The sequence below is a fragment of the Barbus barbus genome, assembly GCF_936440315.1.
Source record: "Barbus barbus genome assembly, chromosome: 3".
Taxonomy (NCBI): Eukaryota; Metazoa; Chordata; class Actinopteri; order Cypriniformes; family Cyprinidae; genus Barbus; species Barbus barbus.
In genome coordinates this window covers 27129865-27150571 of record NC_136731.1, presented here as the reverse complement: position 1 = coordinate 27150571, position 20707 = coordinate 27129865, and the positions used below count along the sequence as shown (strand labels likewise).

General features: G+C 37.7%; 1 protein-coding gene across 1 annotated transcript in view; it reads right to left on the bottom strand.

Moving 5' to 3' along the window:
- Window positions 1-18992, bottom strand: part of LOC306859961 (guanine nucleotide-binding protein subunit alpha-12-like) — a 34124-nt gene extending 15132 nt beyond the window's left edge. The window contains exons 1-2 of the mRNA XM_079401396.1: window positions 18221-18992; window positions 9313-9528 (exon numbers count right to left, since the gene is read on the bottom strand). Coding sequence (XP_079257522.1) covers window positions 9313-9528; window positions 18221-18523 — 519 coding nt within the window. The 5' untranslated portion in view covers window positions 18524-18992. The remainder of the gene's footprint in view (window positions 1-9312; window positions 9529-18220) is intronic.
- Between the last annotated feature and the right edge of the window lie 1715 nt (window positions 18993-20707).

The window sequence follows — 20707 nt, the reverse complement described above, 5'->3', positions numbered from 1 at the left end:
AAGCTGACTTTTTTCTGCACGCTATTAAGGACTGTTCACACCAAGAAAAATGTTTGGGGTAAAAACTATTCTGGTGCGATACACATTTTAATTTGAAAGTTCAGACGGACATGAACAGACCAATGAACCAATGAGATTTTTTGATGTTTTTGATTTGAGATTTTTCTGCAGACAGGTGTTCAAATTTATTTTCATTGCACTGCAAAAAAACTGGCTAACCAATAAGATACAACTTGATTTTGCTGAGCGACAGACTGAATTTTCATGCCGAACATTTGTGTTCACCCACAGAATTTTCCCTCCCATCGGCGCTTTGATGGAATTGTGGTTCCTTTGTGGTTCACCAAAACTCTGGTCCCTACAGGAACATACCAGGATATGTTAAGCATGATGTTGAAACTGCACTGTTCCAGCTCATTCTCATTTGCATATATTCAATTAAGCCATGTAAAATGCTGGTCTACAAAATATTGCAAGCAAAATAGCAGCTTAGACATTCTGCAAAACATCTCCTTTAGTGTTATAGAAAAGAGAACATCAACCCATGCATGAGTAAATGATTTTTCATTTTGAGTAAACCATTTCTCTGCTAGAATATGTACTAGTTTTTGACAGGAGTAGACATTGGCTTCTGGTTGTGTTTGTGTTGTGCTGCATGATGTCTAGGTTGGCTGTGTTATTGGGGAGGTGGACTGGTCTCTGGAGATCTACGCTGCAGCTGTTCAGGAATGCGAGTTGTTCTGCTTATCTCCAGCTCTTCTGAGGAAGGCTTATGTTCTGCTATAAGCCATCACTCCAAGTCCGTTCAGTAAACAAATACACCCTTCCTCTGTATGGATTCACTTTATGTATTTTGGATTAGCCTTCTAAGACCATCAAACAATTCAAATGGGCCCCACATTTACAGAGTGGAAACAGAAAAACAGAGCGAGGCAGGCCCAGGCCCGGGTGAGACCTCCAGGAGGCATCGTAAACTATTAAAGATCATCCTTAAAATTGTTGTTTCTGGGTAACTACGCACAGCACGGTTGCTCGTTCTGCTGCCAGGAATCTCGTTAAAACATCTTGAACAGAAAAAGTGGGGTAACAGGAAGCTTACCAGCACCCATCTTATTTTCAGCTCTGAGGAATTTAAGACACATCCAAGCAACATCAATCTCCCTGAGGAATGTTGAATGCCGCCCAGCTTTTGGACAGCGGTGGGGGTATCTTTCTTGGGTCACTAACTGAAATGTTCTTATACGGGGCTGGTGTGTGAAACCTTAAAAATGTCTTCATTTCTGCTCTTTGTGTACACGAGATAACAAGCCCAATAATGGAATGTTTCAGCACATATATTGATGTTCTGTGTGGTTTTATGTGCCGAAGCTCACAGGACGGGGCCCGTTGTCATTTGGGATGGTTCTCTGTGTAAAGGACACCCCCCCCCCCCCCCCCCCCCTCCCCCTCTTGCACAGTCGTACAAAGAGACATCAATACTCCTCCTGCAGATTCTTTGGCAAAAGCCCAGCTTTTATGTTATCCCTGTTATGGCTGAGATGGCTTTCCATGGATGAAATATGACTGGAGCTCCATATTTAACAAACATAGATCTTTTCCTCTGACAAAAGCTGACATAGGTGCTACAAAACACAAAAAAACTGGAATGTCTCCATTCATCAGGTCCTGACTATCATGGGGCAAAATAAAAATGATCAATTGAACATTTGCTTTATGTCCTTATGGTAAAAACAATAACAACAGACATGGTCATCCCATGCCATGATACAAATGTGTGCAAGATATTTTTGAAACCGATTAAGAAAGTAGTCAGATTAAATCATTTATGCAGAGGTGGGTAGTAACGAGTTACATTTACTTCGTTACATTTACTTGAGTAAATTTTTTGGGTAACTAATACTTTTAGAGTATATTTTAAAATGGGTACTTTTACTCAACTATATTTTTAGAGAAAAAACGGTACTTTTACTTCGTTACTGTGGGCGACTCTCCTCTCGTTACTGTATCTTAATGTAATACAAGTTAAAAATGCTTCGGTTTATTCCAAACGCGCCGTCTACTTTTCTCTGGGCAATGAACGATGCCCGTTCGCGAATGATTCATTCTTTTGAGTCGATTCTGTTTAAAGGCTTTATCAAACCAGTTGGCAAACCAGTGAATCGGTTCGCGAATCAGTTTGAATGATTCGTTCAGTTCCCTGCCGCACGCGCTGAGTCTCTGAAGCGGTTCTCACTCAGGTAACAGAGAGTTTAAGAACATCAAGAGCGCTGAAGACGTGGCTTTGGATCTACAGTCAGTTGAAAGCAAATCTGCAAAGGCTTGTTTGCTAGAGCTATATGAAGATCTTTTATTAGATGAACACCGCGTGTGCTGTCTACTGTTCCACAGGTATAGGCCACGATACCACTATGACATCACCAGTTTGTTGTACATGTACCTTACATTAAATACAATGTATAATTTATACATTAAATAAGCTGTATCACAGAATATGAAATGAACACCCGCGGAACCCGCATTAGCTCTGCGCAGCGGCGCGCGGCCTGTTCTAGACACAATTAATATTCATATTTTTACAATATTTACACTTGCAAAAATATAGGCTACATTTCTTTACATTTTGCAGAACAGAAGATCCGTCAATATGCATTTGTTTCGTTATGTTCAGAGCAGTCATGTGAGGCGTTTTCAGAGGTTTCAGTGTCAGAGGTTATAGGATAATACATAATTAATTTACTTTAAAATATAATTTAATTCAGTGATGCAAATCAGAATTTTCATCAGCTGTTACTCCAGTTTTCGGAGTCATATGATCCTTCAGAAATCATTATAATATATCGATTTATTACCAGTGTTGGAAACAGTTTTGCTGCGTAATATTTTTTGGAACCTGTGACATTTTGTTCAGTATTCTTTGATGAATAGAAAGCTAAAAAGAGCAGCACTGATAATAAATCAACATGATTTCTGAAGGATTATGTGACTCTGAAGACTGGGGTAAAAGCTGATGAAAATTCTGATTTGCATCACTGAAATAAATTACATTAAAATATATATATATATATATATATATTTTGAACGGCAGTGTGTGTGTGTGTGTGTGTCTGTGTGTGTGTATACACATACACATTACATAAATGTAATCTATATATCTAAATAAAAATAGACTATATTCAGTACCTATATGATCCAAAGTAACTAGTAACTAACTACTTGAGTAGTTTTTTTATCCGATACTTTTTTACTCTTACTCAAGTAACTATTCAGACGATTACTTTTACTTTTACTTGAGTAAATATTTCTAGAAGTACTTTTACTTTTACTTGAGTACAGTTTTTGGTACTCTACCCACCTCTGCATTTATGTGCTGAATTTTTCCCGTTTATTGTATTATTTCAGATCTACAATAACCAGAGGTGGGGGACTCGAGTCACATGACTTGACTCGAGTTTGACTCGAGTCACAATTTTCAGGACTTGCGACTTGCTTGATTAAAGTATGAAAATGACTTGACTTCACTTTGACTTGAGAGCAAGTGACTTGAGACTTGACTTGAGACTTGACTTGACTTGAAGTGGAAGACTCGACAATGACTTGAATTTATAATAAACAAACAGCAATAAAATTCGTTTTAAAAAATAACTATTGTGACGTCAGCACCAATCAGCGTCTGTGCCTTTAACGCTGCACAATTGAAACTGCGCCAAACAGTAGTCGAGCTCCACAAATAGTCTCCTTTGGCTATAAGGACTTTGAACTGGACCGTGCCAATAAAAAAAGATTTGCCAGATGCAGAGTATGCAACGCAAGAATATCCGACACGACAACCACAACGTCAAATTTTATCCGACATTTCAAGAACCACAAGGAAAGTCATTTCTTTTTAGTCAGTAACGATTCATCTAATGAATTAATAATTTATGTTTGTCATAATTTGGCCTTGGTTGCATATTATGTTTTATTTTTTCTTATTAGATGTGATCATTATCATCATTGATACGTCTTGTAGATGTGGGGAATTTGTGGGGAACAATAGCGTAGCCTGAATTTTAATGTTGAGGGGCATCTTAAAATGAGCGGGCATGTAACGTAGGCTATAATTCAATATTAAATGTGCGCATTTTCAAGTGTTTGTGTGGACTGCGTGTGGAAGCTGAATAGCAGTGCGCTTATAGCCTACTGCATGACAGGCTAACATGGAGGCGCATTGGGTAGATTATCGGGTAGATTAATGTGTGCTGTCTGGGTTGCACTTAAAAAGTTTTTTTTTTGGACATACAGACAAGAATAATTACATCGTTCGAATCTGTTAAGTGTCTACTTTGTATGTGTGTGTGTGTACACTCACAATAACAACAAAATGTTGTGCACTGTAAAATAATAAAAATAAACCAAACAGGATAAATATATAGAACGTGAAATATTTTTTATAATGAACCAGTTCAAATAGAAAACAAATATTCTCAGATTATATAATCAGTATGAAACGTGTATATTACGTGTCCATCGCAGAGATGACGATTAAGCGTCATAACTTCTTCGTGAATGGGCTATTAACATACATATTCTGCTGAAATGAGCTAAATGACTCGAAAAAAGATCCTTTCATTTTGATTAACGAGATTCAAAGATGCGCGTCAGTAAAATGATCTGAGATTCCCATCACTAGATACCTATAGGATGCCCTATAATGGACAGCGCATGTTTTACGGCCTTCATATAAAAAAAAAAAACAATATATATATATATATATATATATATATATATATATATATATATATACATATATATATATATATATGTCTAAAATGTGTTGCATTTACAGAAAATAAGGTTTGCCAAGATGTTAGCACTAAGCTATATAGCTTAGTGCTAACATCTTGGCAAACCTTATTTTCTGTAAATGCAACACATTTTAGACAGTTTCAATTAAACTGAATTAGACAGATTGGATTATACATTTTAGACTGGATTTTAAAAGTTTTGTGTAAGCAACACAATTTTATTTTCAGATATTAATGTAGCACACATATGCATATAATTCATATATAGCAAATGTATAATGAATAGGATACATAATATATGTATACAAGTTAATCTTTTCTGTGCAAAAATAAATATGTAACGAAAAAATTAACCTCTATTTATTTTAGTACTGTGACTTGACTTGACTTGAAACTTATCACGACTTGACTTGACTTGCTTAGGGTGAACCCTTGACTTGACTTGACTTGCTTGATTTGTCTGAACTGTGACTTGAGACTTGACTCGAGACTTGATGGTTAAGACTTGAGACTTGCTTGGACTTGACCATGTGTGACTTGTCCCCACCTCTGACAATAACCCCTTTCAATCCGATCTAAATTTAATTTGGATCACATGAAGGATTTCCAGTCCAGCTGAGCCATCAATCCAATTATACATTTATTATATGGGTGTATGTAAACAGCTATTGTGAGTTATAAAGTTACATTTGCAAGATTGTCATATTGTGCAATATAAAGCATATGAAGTTAAAAACTGGGAGGCGAAGTCACTATTACAAGCAATACGGTCTTAAACATGAGACAATTACCTTTTTATTTTTTATGGAAATGGTTTTCCATACATTTCATTTCCAAATCAAAAGAAAAACAGTGATCACAGTTAATGATAATCATGAGCAATTGAGTATTTGTACAGAATAATTTTTTAACTGCTTTTTATTTATGCAGATTATATTCTTTAAAATAATTTAAAATTGTTGCGTGTAGTCTGTTGTAATCTGTTTTACTGTAATGAAAATAACGTCACAATGCAAAAAGTTTTAATGGCTCCATTTCTTCATGCAAAATATATTTTTTTCTGTTGATTTCGAGGTGAAATATGACCAATAATATAAAACAGTCTTTGTGAGAATCACCCTGTTATGGATGCACAGCCTCTGCCAATAGTAGTAACATTGTAAATTCTCAATTTTCACTTTCAAATCAAATCATTTAATTTCATTTGGAATGAATTACACTTTCCTATAAATCATACAAATATTCAAAAAGTTTTATGAAGATTATTCAACTTAGTGTCTCACTTTACTTGATATACATGTGACCCACCCTTTTGGATGGATGTGAAGATTATGGTGAGTTTGTCAGGAAGGAATTTATGATGGCTCTGACTCAACTGTGGTGAAGCTGCATTGCACAGACAGATCTCTTCTCTGGTCTGGGCTGTGGCTGAGATCTAGTGTGGTTTCTTGGGGGGGGCAGCAGCGTCAGCCTTCAACAAAGCAGCGATACAGACTTCCTGTCCATGAACTCTCTGCAGCCTTCAAGCAAAGCAAGGTTTGTGTCCAATCACAATATGACCAGAGCCGCATTCCCGCTAACAGCGAGTCTTGTGATTTTGGCAGCCTTCTGACAATGGATCCAGTCCATTTTCTTTGTTTTTTTGTGTTAATGTTCTAGTCTTACACACATTAAAGCCAGTTTTCCTTTAAATTGTCCTCATAAATACTGGTGGAGGGAAATTACATCTCAGCAAAAATCACATAACTCAACCATTAAACTCGAATCACAGAGATTTATCAAGATCCATGTAGCCAACTCAATACAAGCCCTTAACATTTATCACGGTCAAAGGTCAAATGGATTTCTGACATTAATTTAGGGTTGCACACTAACAAAAAGTATTATGCTTGTTTCTCATGGTCAATGCCAATGCTTTTCCCTAAAGAGATCCTCTAAAAGGCTACAACCAAGTACTGAAGGCCCTCCCTTGCATGGTCACAATCCTCCCAAGAGCTGAAGGAACGGAGCAGACACTGGTGGAAACTGAGCCAAGTTCCTCACAAAGAGATGCATTAACTGCAAGTAAATGAAAAAGCTGATGTTCATGTTGAGATGATCCCAAGAGCATCTCAAGCTTCATCTGACCGTCTGTACAAAGAGTTAATATCACAAATTTACTAAAATATGTCTTTGTATCATAATGTTCCTTTGTTTTTCAATTTTCAAATCTGGAAACCTCATAGTGTATTTTAAATTCTGAATTGATTCTATGCAATCTCTGATATGTGAGCTGTTTGTGGGATCTAAAGAGAGTTTCTGGTCTCATTAGCATGTACAACTTGCAGTCCTGGTAGAAAAGAGACTTTCTGTTAAGGAAAAAAAGAGCAGCATTTCCATAGGCGCACTTTTGTTTGGGGTAGAAACGAAGACTTGTCGGACAGGGTTAATTCTGGGCCTCTGGTCAATAGGGAACGGGAGTTACTCAGTCGGACAGGCTGAGCCCTGTAACGTCCTCCCACTCACTGACTTCTGAATGGACTCACAAACAAACTGGCCTTCACAGAAGAGACAGAACAAAAGAGGCTGAGGGAGGCTGGGGCACCAGCCCTTTGGCCCTAATGGCCAGTTCAACGTAATGACCCATACAGGGTCAAAAGACTCATGTCACAGACCGAAAGGAAAAACAGCTGGGTCAAACTCCACAGGCGTCACACATTTTTCATTAAAGCAAAACAAGCAAATAATGGCTTTAAAATGGTAGAAGTATATTTAAAAAGCTTATTCGCCTAGAGTTGGATGGTAAAAGATTCTTCTCTCTTTAAATATCTTGGATTTATAATTACTTTCCATCATTTGATGGACTAGGTTTTAATTTCTCAGTCATTCTCTAATTTTATCTACAGTTAAAGTGCTGTGTTGTGGGTTTTTGGTTTTTCTTTTAATCTTCTTTTGCAATGGGAAGAAATAACAGACATTGCAGTCTGTTCATTTGATTCAATATTTCATTGAATTATTGAACTGTACTACACTGGGATCTCTCATCAGTCTATTTTTGCCAGGGTGCTTTAATCTTATCTATTATTATTAAATTCAGCATTAAATATATGTAGACATTTAGCCATCATGCTCTACAGATATCACAATTGAATTTCAGTCATTAAAAACATATTATTTTATAAAAAACATTTTATTTTACAATTATATTATTTTTTTATTATTTAAGTTTTAGCATTTTTCAAGTCACAATTCAAGTTTGACAAAATCATTGTGATTTAGGGGGTAGTATATCAAATTTTAATGCACAAAAAAATGCTGAACTGAGTAATATCTTAGATATCATAAACTGGCTTCATTATGATAATGTATGCAAATCCGAAATGTAGTTTTATCCAAAGAGATAGCAAATAAAAGTAAATAAAAAGTAAGTAAAGTATGAGTCTTTTTTTGTCCTTGAACAAGACCGTCTGTGTTTAATCACAGTAGCAAGAGCTGACGATGTAAACCCACTTGTGAAGAACTTGTGATTTATCAGATTACAGCCGTCTGTTCTTAGCCTTTGAAATTAGTATGACCACAGCAAAAGGTCAGGAGCTACTTCATAAAAATAAGAAGCATCAATGAGATGCTTCAGACACTTTATGCTCTCAATTTCTATGAAAAATTAGATTTTATGAAGGTTTTTCTCTTTACAGACAAAAGAACTTGAGCACTATGAAGTCAAATCATCTCATGCATGAAGGGAAATTTGTGCCATTTCCTCACTGTCTATCCTGTCCTCCATCCTGCTCCATTGACCTAGATCTTCAGGTCTCTCAACAGCACTTAAAAAATTCATAAAGATCCAGAGGTACTGTGACAGAGATGTTTATGTGAATCACATCGCTCCAGTGCGCAGTCAGAGCGATTAAAGTTTGAGAGACTCCTGTGCACAGCTTCTGAACTCATTAGGCAACGTACACGCTGAGATGAGATGCCCATAAATAAGTCAAGCTTCCTCTGCTTTTCTGCACTCGGCAGGTTTAATTAAGGTCTCCTTGTGTCTAGCTTTAATAGCTAGGCCAAAGATTTCCATCTAACTGACACTGAAATAGTACCATATTTCCCGTACCCCCTTGGCGTACGACTGGTAGAGATCATGGGTTTGATACCCAGGGAACACACATATAAAACGTATACCTTGAAGGAAGTGTATTATTAAAAAACTTACTGAACATTTGAACAGTAATGTAATTATAAATTGAAATTAAAATAATTATTAATGTAAACCATTTTCCCTGAATAATCTCACTAAATAATATCACTATATATTCCAACGGTTAGTTGGACTGTTGTCTGAATGTGCTGCCCATTGAAGCTCCACTTTAGGAGGCTATCTATGAACGATCACCACTGCGCCCTTGAGCAGTGCACTTACCCCAGGTAAATAATAGATTATTTGTTTTATGAGAACACACATTGCCAACTACCCAAAGAGCAATGTGGCTCTTCCTGTGAAGAGTATCCAGATGGCACAGGTTATCAGGAAATGTATTGTGATTACACTCACCAGCTGAAACTCACTCCGTCGGCCGTAGGCTTCCTGGATGCCATTATCATTCCAGAGTGCCTGCAGGGCTGGCACGTACAGCTGAAAGGTGCAGGGTTCGACGGGCATGCCTGCTTTGTTTTCGAAGGACATAACAAACATGCCATGCTTCTCGTTTTCAGAGTTCTGCCAGGGAACGCCAAGTTTGTCTCTGGCATCCACCAGCACCCGCATCCCCTTTGAGGAAAAAAAAGACAAAGAGAAGGAGAGAGAGATTAATGCCATGTTTGTTTGTCTGGGGTGTATAACTACAGCAGGGTGTGTCTCTGGAGCTGAGCTTCTATAACAGGAAGATGAAGCAATTCTTCTGGAGACAAAATAAAGATAGTAGCAATGTCTTCATGTAACACCTACAGCACGCTCTAAACCTGCTAATGTTCAGTCTCTATAAATCTCCCACACTGTTTATGTTAAAAGGGACAAATAATTGAAATAATGATGTACAAGAGTGTGAACCACAGCAATACGAGGTTAGCCAATGATATAAGAGGCTCTTTATAAAGAAGTCCTAAAATCAGAACTGACCAGAATTAATTATGTTGTTAACTATACCTTTTGTACGTTTCATTGAGTGTGTAGGCCTGTGTTTAAACCAAGACATATGTTCGGTGCAAAAACTATTGCGATAAACATTTTAATTTGAATGAATGGCTGTTAATGCATCTAAGCGCCACCTACTGTCAGAGAATGAATTTGCATTTTTATTCAGCCGTTTCTTACGAATTGATCTGAACGGGAAAAATGAATGCAAAAATCTGACCAAATTTTTAGCGTTGGTGTGAACAGGTCTATATTCTAAAAAAAAAATGTCAGAGCGAAGGAGAACATTTTGTAAAACTACTACTCTTTTGGTGCAAAAAGACCTTTACATTACAATTGTACCTCAGGGTAAAAATTACATACAAAAAAAAAATCTAAAAAGATATAAGATATGTCAAAACTATGGTCCCTTTAAATATACCACTGTCAGCTGACACGACTTAAAGACGAATCTAAAGTGTTCTTGTACTACATTTGGAAGAAGCTCAGATTGCTGCCACTCAGTCATGACATGTATACCCGAAAGGAAGATCTGATCCCAGAACTGAAACACTCTGAAGCCAAAAATGAAAACATCTCCAGAAAGCTCTGTTGAGAACAGCATTCGCACTAAAATTAAACTTCCTCGATGAGCCTCCTCGCTTCCAAGCATAACATCGAATACACAAAACCCTGAACTGAGCCTCTGGCAGTTACCAGGAGGGCTGTGCTCTGTGGAAGAGCAGAAATATCATGAGACGCTTTGTAAATACAACATAAGGCCATTGACTTTTCTTGATAATAACTGCAGCCTTAAAATCCTCCTTTGCAGCACATTTCACCTTCCTTTTTGATGCAGTGGAATAACATCCTGATATTCAGGGTCCCAGAAGGGGGTTCTGGTCCTCTTCTTCTACTCTTCAGTATGAATCATTGACACTAGCACTCAAAAATGCCCAGAGCAAACGTATCCTAGAGTCATTAGAGCAGCCAGCATCCCTTTGTCTCTGAAGAAGATAAAGGGTCCCTCATGCACAGGTGCTTCATGGGATTTGACCCAGTGACCCGGATGAGTCCGTTTAATGCCATTCCAGCACATCAGGTCAATAGGCTGAGCGTAAAGGCAATGAAAACTCCTAGTCTGTCCTCATGTGTGAGGGATTTGTACATCAACGTGAGACGGTTGCATTGCAAAACCAATAAAACAGCAGGGCAGCGACAGGAAATGAATGTGGTACAGTCCTGTTAGTCTGGCAGTCTCCAACAAATCCTGAGATTCCCCCACCTCCTAAATCCCAAGATTCCCTGAGCCATCAAACAGTTAACAAATGTAAACAGTTGTTCATGCTTAAGGTCTCCCTGCTGTTTCTTCTTAATACTCTTAATAGTGTGCCTTAGTCCAGGGTTGTCAGGGTACTTTCCTAGGGGCCAAACTCAGTCACAATTCTGCCTTTATTTGTGTCCGAGAGGCAGCCCCCCAAACCCACCCATCCATCGCTGACCTTTCACCCACTTCTGGCCAACACTATCAGGGAAGCGTACACATATCCTCCTGTCCTCCTTGGCTGGATCCACTGACACCGTCAGGGCGAGAGAAAAGAGAGAGGGGCTAGGCAGCTTCATCACAGCGGAGAGGTCAGTTGCAGGGCTTCCAATCTCTTCCTGAGTCATGGCAATGCCCCAAAAATAGCTCCAAAACCACACATCGCCGTGAGCAAGGCTCCTATCGTTTCTGAAAAGCCTCCTGAAAAACAAGCCTTAAGTGTTTGTTTTAAATGGCATCTTCCAAAGAGACTTGTTTTGTAAGTCCTCAGGAAAAACCACAGAGTTTTCCATATAATTTTTAAGTCTACAAGAGACAATTCTTGATATTTCCCTTGTTGTTTGTTGAAAAAGGGGGGATTTCCTGAATGTTCAGTCAACAAAGAGCAAGAATGATATTATTCAGGGAACTTGGTTTCTGCTGAGAGATGCAGCTGACAGCGAATCCAATCCGTTGGCCCTCATCTGACATGCATTAGACGGCCCTGCGTGTCAAGCGCAGTAATTACTCTAGTGGTGGTAATGGTAGTGCTGTGATTTCGCAGCGTAAGCAGAAGTGGGCAGCTGACCAGGCAGTCGCTCACGGCTTCCCCACCATTGAGCAACCACAGCTAAATCAGCAACAACTCCTTAGCCATAAACAAGCCGCCTGTGAAGGAGCCTCCCAAGACTCCGGTCACAGAGGAACTCTCAGATTTATCACACAGGAAGATAGGCTTGATTATGCTTGTTCCCTGTGTCACCCTTCAGCCACTTCCTGTATCCTCCCCCGCAAGGATCTTTTGAGCAGGATGCATGAATTTAAACCTTTCGGTGTGATACAACTTTTTGGTAGCTTGCTCCTCCGTACACGCTTTCCTTGGAATGGTGGAGCACAAACACATTCTGGGCAGTTACTGAATACCGCAACTATTTTCTCAAGGATGTAGTAAACAGAGGAAATGCTCCACTGCCAATGGTGTCCTGTTGCACAAGAGATCAAGAGCTTTGCAATAGGGAAACTGACTCTTGAAGGGTCAGAGTGATGAGTGGGGCGTAGGAGGGGCCAAACGGAGGTGAGATTTTATCGTGTCCTAACACACAGTGTCAGTATCAGGTCAGTCTTTAGATCACTCTCCTATCAAAGATAGAACCATTAAAGAGTCAACAGAAATGACCAGATAGCTAGCTACTGATCTAGGAAGTAATAAATTCCCAGTCATTACTCAGCCTACTCAATGTGGGTTTACAACAACAAGGCAGTAAAGACTGATTGTGTGGTGTCTCAAATCATTTATTTGGACATTGAAGACTGTACACACAACACATTTAGCTTTTTTAATGCATCCTTTCAGTATATTAAATGGCATTGGGTGAGACTTGTTTTTATCCATCTGGTTTTGATTGGATCATCAAACAAGTGATATATAATTTAATTTAATTTAATTTAGATTTTATCTAACAAGTTTGTCTTTAAAAAATAAACACTGGTTGCAAAAACATGTGACACCCTTTCCAGACAGACCACATCTGGGCAAATGGTGCTGCAACATTCAAAAAAGGCATTACTGGAAGGATCTGGAAGAAGTTGAGAGGACTATCTCCTGGACCTTTGCCACTGTAAAGGGGCTGAAATGAAGATAACGTTATCTTTAAAATAGCCAATAATTTGATCAGCACGTAAACTGAGATTCGCTCACGCGACTGTTAACCTCTGGGATCGTTTGTTCTAGTTTTTTCCCCCCTGAGGAAACGTCTGGACTGGGGTTGCTCCAAATTGGTATCAGTTAAACAAACATCACCAACACTGTCATCATCCTAGAGCCTTCAGAGGGACGGGTTGAACAGCAGGGTGATGACAAACGGTCTGAGGTGAGATTATGGCACGACTGAATCGCCATTGTTTGCAGCATTCGCTGTCTGTGCACTGAGGAGAGGCATTTCCTCTGGCTCTGTGGACTGTGCGATACTGCAAGCCCACAGAGACCACCATTGTGGAGCTATTCCAATCTGACCTTGACTTCATCGCCGACAAACAAGGTCTCCAGTCCAGTTCTCAAGCCACTTCACACATCTTGAGACTGTGAAATTAAGTATTATCACATGCTTTCCTTAAACTGTCCACTGTGCTAAAAAAAATAAAAAAAATCCCACTAATGTTTTAGGCAACTGTTTTAGACCTTAACTGAATTACATGAATTGCAAACAATTTTACAGAAGTATTAACACCAATGTGGAACTTTTATACTTACTAAAAAAGAAAAAAAGAAAAGAAAACTAGCAAACCTGCATTAAACGTTCACAAAACTTTTAAATTAAAAAAGTATCATACTTCTGACTCAACATAAGCTTTGTAGCTTTTAGTTCAAATTTGTCATCTATATGCCAGTAAAAATGCAATAAAGCAATTAAATGTCATCAAAATACACATTCTGGCGAAATGGACAAAAAAAGTAGCACAAGGGCATATAAAAGCAATAAAAGCGCTGTAAAAACGTAAACTCTGCAGTTGTTAACTCTGGATGGTTATTTCTAACTGACCTGACTTGTTGTTGTAACCTAATGTAAGTTGATTAGCCACGTTAAATAATATTTTGACTTGAATAAAAGCAGTTCATTTAGATGTTATATTGTACCACATTAAACATTTTTTATTAATTGTAAATGTAAAGTTTTAACAGCACAGAGTATGAATGACTTTTAGACTTTTAAAACCTTGACAGCCAATCAGAATCCACCTCGAATTTAAAGAGCTAATATAATTATATTAGTGCTATCAAACGATTAATATTTGTATTTATATATACAAAATAAATATACACCGTACACTCATGTATATTATGTAAACAAAACTTTTATTTTGGATGCGATTAATTGTTTGACAGCACAAAATTATAGTAGTTTTTAGTGTACTATAAATGATCTTTTTGTGTCATTTGGACTTTATTTATGTTACGTTTTGCTTCCTAAACCCCCAAGAAGTTTAGCAAATTTAAATAAAGGTGTTTCATAACCTTGAGATATTGTTAACAACTATAAAAGCAAGTGTGGTGACTTGTGACAAGAAGCCATGGTAAACCACACAGAAACACAAAACTTTAGGCATTCTTCACGGCCAATTGCTCTTTTCACTTGACTGGCAGGGCAGCGAGTGGACCATGTAATCAGCGCCAACACGTAGATTTAGGGCATTTAGTGAAGTTAGTCATAAAACTCACTTCAAATTCTCGTATAAACATAGATGCTCCAAAACACAGGCCTCAGCATTTGCCTCTGGAGCAAATGAAAGAGATCAGAACTACATTATAATGTTTTCCTCAGCTCACTATAGTCACTTTGTGGTGAAGGGGTCTTATTGAAAATAAACTGAGATGACATCATCAACAGAAAGAAAGCTCAGTTCTGCTGCTCTGCTCCCCGGGTGGGTTAGAAAAGGATCTGATCGCAATCAGTCCCAGTCGAAGCAAAGTGAATCTTTTAGCTCTGCCTCAGTCTTGTCCCTCTACGACAAGGGCTCCTGGAGTCACTCTTACACATTTCTCTAGCTGTGGGAAGGCCCCATGATGTGATGTCTGGCAGTTCGGCTAAATGTTTGGTGGACCAGAAGCATGGAGATGGAACATGCGGACCTCTGCTCTGACATCCTGAGAAACATAACCTTTTTCCATATAAAGCTAAACTCTTCCACTGAGCCAAACCTCTGATCTGGCAGCACTGCTTTTGACCAAACTGTGGGTAAGATAACAAGACCAAGGACAGGAATATTTATTATTTCAGTTTCCCACTGAATAAATGAACATCATAGTTTGCCAGAATACAAACATATTTATGTCCAATAGAGAAGAAAAGCATTTATTATATGTGGAACAATGACAAAAACTCTAGTTTAAAACACATGCACCAGGTTCCTAGAACTGTAATCTTTGTATTAAAGTGGGTTTGCAAAACTTTATAGCATTTTTTAAAAGCATTTGGGAGCACTTTAGAATATGGAACACACATTCACTATTAACTAAGAGTTATCCCTGAATAACCCTCTAATTTGCTGCTTATTAATAGTAAGTAAGGAACCTGTTGTAGTAGTTAGGGTGTAGAATATGGTCATGCATTATTATGTCCTTTATAAGTACTAAACAGCCAATATGCTAGTAATATGCATATTAATAAGCAACTAGTTGATAGTGAATAATTTTCCCTAATCTATAGTGTTACCAAAAGTTTTAATTTAATGACTTGAGAAAAATGTCAATACATTTAAGTGTACAAATCTGAATGGTTGTCATCAAAAATGCATTAGACCTATTTGTGTGTGTGTGTGTGTGTGTGTGTGTGTGGAGTATGTTTATTTTACTTCTTGTGACAAAAGTGCATTTGGCAGCAGAAAACTGCCAAGTTTGCAATGCAGCTTGGTCTTGGTAACCTTTGAATAACTTAATTTGACTCAACATGTTTTTAAGAAGATTTGATACAATACAACGGCATATTAAGATTTATTGGTAACACTTTACAATAAGGGTACATGAATAGTCATGTACTAATGCCTAAATTAATACTTAATTCATCACATACTAATGATTATTAAAGGAGTTAACTAATTATGAACTAACGAAGAGCTATCCTTAACTACGACTGGAGTCATACGGATTCATGCATGAATAACGGCAGCCTTAACTACATGTTAGTACATGTTTGATAATTAATGCATTAATTAACATTTATGGATAAACTAAATCAAACAGCCGCTTTAAGAAGGAATAAAAATACTCCTTTAATAATCATTAGTATGTGATGAATTAAGTATTAATTTAGGCATTAGTACATGATTATTCATGTACCCTTATTGTAAAGTGTTACCCATTTATTTAATGATTAATGTAGTTGGGTTTACTTGTATAATACATTTTTTAGAGTAAAAAGTGTTTAATTTATTTTTTATTTTTTATTAGTGTTTTTTTTTTTTTTTTTACAAATATCATAAATTATTAATTCATATTTTATCGGTCTTGTCAAACAAGGTCAAATTGTCTGATATTTTAGAAGATTATTTGCCTTGATAAAGTTATATAATTTTCAGTTTTATGTGTTTTTTCTGCATGTTTCTGTTGTATTCATTTTTTATATATTTTAATAAATTATTAAATAAGACAAAATTAGCATTATGTCATTGATCCATATAATTCCATCTCATCTAACATAAAAGCAGAGTACCATAAAGATGACAGGGACAAGCTTTACACAGTACACTGATTTGTATAAATAAACACCACAGAAAAGCTCTGACTCAGTCAACTAGTGCTTGTTAAGCACATAGACGTATTGAACAACATGAAAAGAATGTTAGATCTTCTCTATCCCTCCCTATTGTAACATAGATTCAGAGTCTTCTGCCATCAGCAGCTAATCTCAAAGGCTTAACTATGATCACATCAGATGCCATCAGTAAACTTCCCAAACCAAATGTAAAACCAAATAAGAGATAAAGAGAGGAAGACACAAGTGCAGAAAATATGCAGATAGGGGAAAAATCAAGACATATTGAGACATCCAAAGACACGTGAGCTCAGAAAGCACATGAGCTGATCTCAATGATAAGTCAGACACAATCTCTCCGTTCATAACAGAGTCAGGGATGAACCTAGACCAAACAAAGTGACTCAATGTAAGGACAGCTAAGCTTAGTCTTGTGGTAATTACGAGAGAACATTTGCCAGCCTGCAAATGTTAAGATGCTGATTTGTGATTACTGGTTTATAACAAAAGTTGCTTCTACCAGAAAGGCCAAACATTGTTCCTCATGTTCCTCTGTAACTCCAACAGCCCCAGGCCCTAGGCCTATACCTCATCTCGCACACACATTCTGGGATGCATTTTCACTCCTTTCCCGTTAACTCCAAACTGTGAGTCAAGCTACTGTTATTAAACACAGACGTCTTAAATAGATGTGCTTACAGGGAAATGACCCAAGAATAATTCCTTGGCATTCTGATTTGCAGTAGAGCAGATGCCTAAAGCAACCTTCAGATGACTAACAGCAAAATGAATTAGTCAGATAGAGAAAAAGTGAACATTTTCACATGGATTGGGTATCCAAAACCTTTGTATGGATATTGCACTATATGTAGCTGAAGAAAGGGTTGATAGTAACTCATGTGAGTCTGCATGTTTGACAGATTGTTCATGTACATGTGATGAGAGTTCATGTGAGCACTTTCTGATCACTGAAGCACAGACTTTGGGGAAGTATTAATTATGCTGAATGCAAAAAAAGAGAAGCATTTGTTTGTGTTTCTCATTTCTGTAGAGAATGTTTGTTTTACTTATTGCAACAAAAGTGCATGTTACAGCAGGAAACAGGCAAGTTTGGGCAAGGAAACATGGCTTTGGTGACCTTAGACTAACTAAACAACCTGACACAACATCATTTTAAGATGTTTTGATGCAACACAGAATTATTTTATTAAGATTATTAATTATCTACTTTTCTATCTATCCATACTTGCAGTCGCCCATCTGTATTCAACTTAATTTATGATGAAATATATAAACTACATTCAAATTTATAGGTGGCATTTCAAAACTATCCATCTATCCATTTGCCTGCATGCCTACCAACCGTTTTTCATTTATTTCTTAAATACAAATTTCTAAGGGTGGCATTTTAGAACAATCTGCCTATCTATCTATAACTTTAATAATTAATACATTTAAGTTGAATTTTATGAAACGCAGCAAATTCACAAAACGGTTGACAAACAAAACATAGGCTACTATTGTGACGCCAGAAACAACAAAACCTCAAGCAAACTTGTCACGCGCGTGAGACCTTTACCTTGATGACATTCTCAAAGATGGTATCCCTGAAGTCGAGCAGCGCTTTCTGGTCAAACTCTTTCCCGTGGATGATCCTCATTTGTTTGAGGAAGGTGGATTTGCCGCTCTCTCCGGCGCCCAGCAGCAGGATCTTCACCAGACGCCGCACCGAGCGTCTCTCGCGCGCGAGCATGGAGTCGATCTCGCGACTGCGCCGCTTCGCCTCGCGCTCCCGGTCTTGTGCTTTCCCGTTACTCCGGTCATCGTGAGCGGCCTCAGCGGGCAGCAGACACCGGCTCAGGATGCGCACCACGCCGGCCATCCTTTGCAACTTAAACGCGGTTAGTTACACCTGGTGTAGCCTATTCATTAAAGTGCCAAAGAACTTTACTTTATGTTTTATACAAAATGTACATGGAATAGACTCAGCTGGCGCCGGCAGACATCTGCTGTGAATATTCAGCGCGGTTAAAACAAACACTAAAAGGAAAAAGCTGAAACACAATAAACATTTTCCTCCATTATAAAGACATCTGTAAAGGCGTTCACACTGAAGAGGTCCTTCCCCAGCAAAGCGACCGCTGCTGTCCGTTTAAACTATGAATAAAGGCAGGCGCCTACTAAATAAATCCGTTGTTCGTGGTAATGAAAGCACATCAAGTGCTAAATGTGCTCAGGAGATGTTATTTAGCTGCAAACCGTATTCCTTTATAAACTGGTTGCGACGTAAGTTCCAAAAGTTCATTCTGGAGGAGCGCGAGCGACTTTCTGATGTCTCCTCGCAGCTCTCTGGGAAGTTTGTTTGCTGGACTGACGCCCCTCCTGCTGTTGGGCCCGTGGCCGGTAGGGGGCCGAGCGAGATGGGCGTTTGTGCTGACATGAGCCATGTTCCAGCCGCTGTCAGAAATGTTTCACAGTGGCCCCCTGCTGTCTATCATGCACTGCCGTCTGTGTGGCAGTGTTAAAACTTTACACGAAATCTGGCAAAAGGCATGAGAAAAAGGTAAGATGCAAACAACTGGCAGGAAACACTTGGATCAGTGACAAATAAGGATGCCTGAGATAGTAAAAGGAAATAACCAAACATTCCTTTTGCCATTCATTTATAGGTTATTTATATATATGAAGAGTTAATTTGTAAAAACATTTGCGCAATTTTCAACCATTTCAAAAATCATGTTTTTTCATTGTGCATTCCAATTAATCTTAAGCAAACCTCAGTGGGGTTATTTTGATTAAGAAAAAATAACAAAATAAAAATACAGCTAACTAACACAAAACATAACATTAAAAAAAAGTTATGTTTTTGCAAATAAACTTATATGTGTGTGTGTGTGTGTCTCCCTGGACCCGCATAGCAATAGCCAAAAATACATTGTATGGGTCAAAATGATACATTTTTCTTTTATGCCAAAATCATTAGAATATTGAGTAAAGATCATGTTCCATGAATATTTAGTAAATTTCCTACCGTAAATATCAAAACTTAATTTTTTAATTGTAATATGTATTGCTAAGAACTTCATTTGGACAACTTTAAAGGTGATTTTCTCAATATTTGGATTTTTTTGCACCCTCAGATTACAGATATTCAAATAGTTGTATGTTGGACAAATATTGTCCAATCCTAACAAACCATACATCAATGGAAAGCTTATTTTTTCAGCTTTATAAAAGTCCATTTTAAAAAAATGTACCGTTATGACTGTCACGGTGCACACACGAGGAGGATACAGGAACACGCGGACGAGGAGGTAAACTCAAATAACAGTCTTTAAATCAAATCCAAACAAGGCAAGGCTGACACAGACAGGAACACCGGGTAGTATCAAGTAGACCAGACAAAACTGAACAGACAGGAACTTAAATACACAGGTTAATGACTAAAGCACAGACTAATTCATTAGGGGTGGCACGGTACACAGATGTCACGGTTCGGTACGTACCTCGGTTCGGGGGTCACGGTTCGATACAATTTCGGTACAACAGGGAAAAAAAAGACATCTACTTTGCTCAGTTTCTTTTATTTTGATGTGAAAATGCTAAATATTATTACATGTTATATATATAAAATCTGTTTTGTTTTCATTGTGAGTGTACACAAATAAAAGCAGACCTTTAACTACAAGCAACAGCACAAATAAAAATACAATAGAGTAAAGATACAAATAAAATAATCAGTGATTTTCAGGGGGTTTTTTAGGTACAGAAATTGAAGTATGATTAAAGTAATCAAAGGTAAAACAGCATTGCATATTTGACTGTATAAATTAAAGATTACTCTTTATTAAAGTTACAAAAGCGATTCAATCAAGAGCAGTGAGTGATTTCTTTGTTGTTGCTGTTTATTTAATATTAACTGTCACTTTAAGAGAAAGCACTGATACTGTACACCCAGCCGGCTATGTCTACTATAGGATACTTACCAAGACGGGCATTTTGACAGAATTTTGTGTGAATTTATCCATTAAAACACAATACTTCAGAGAGAGCTTCATATTTGCGC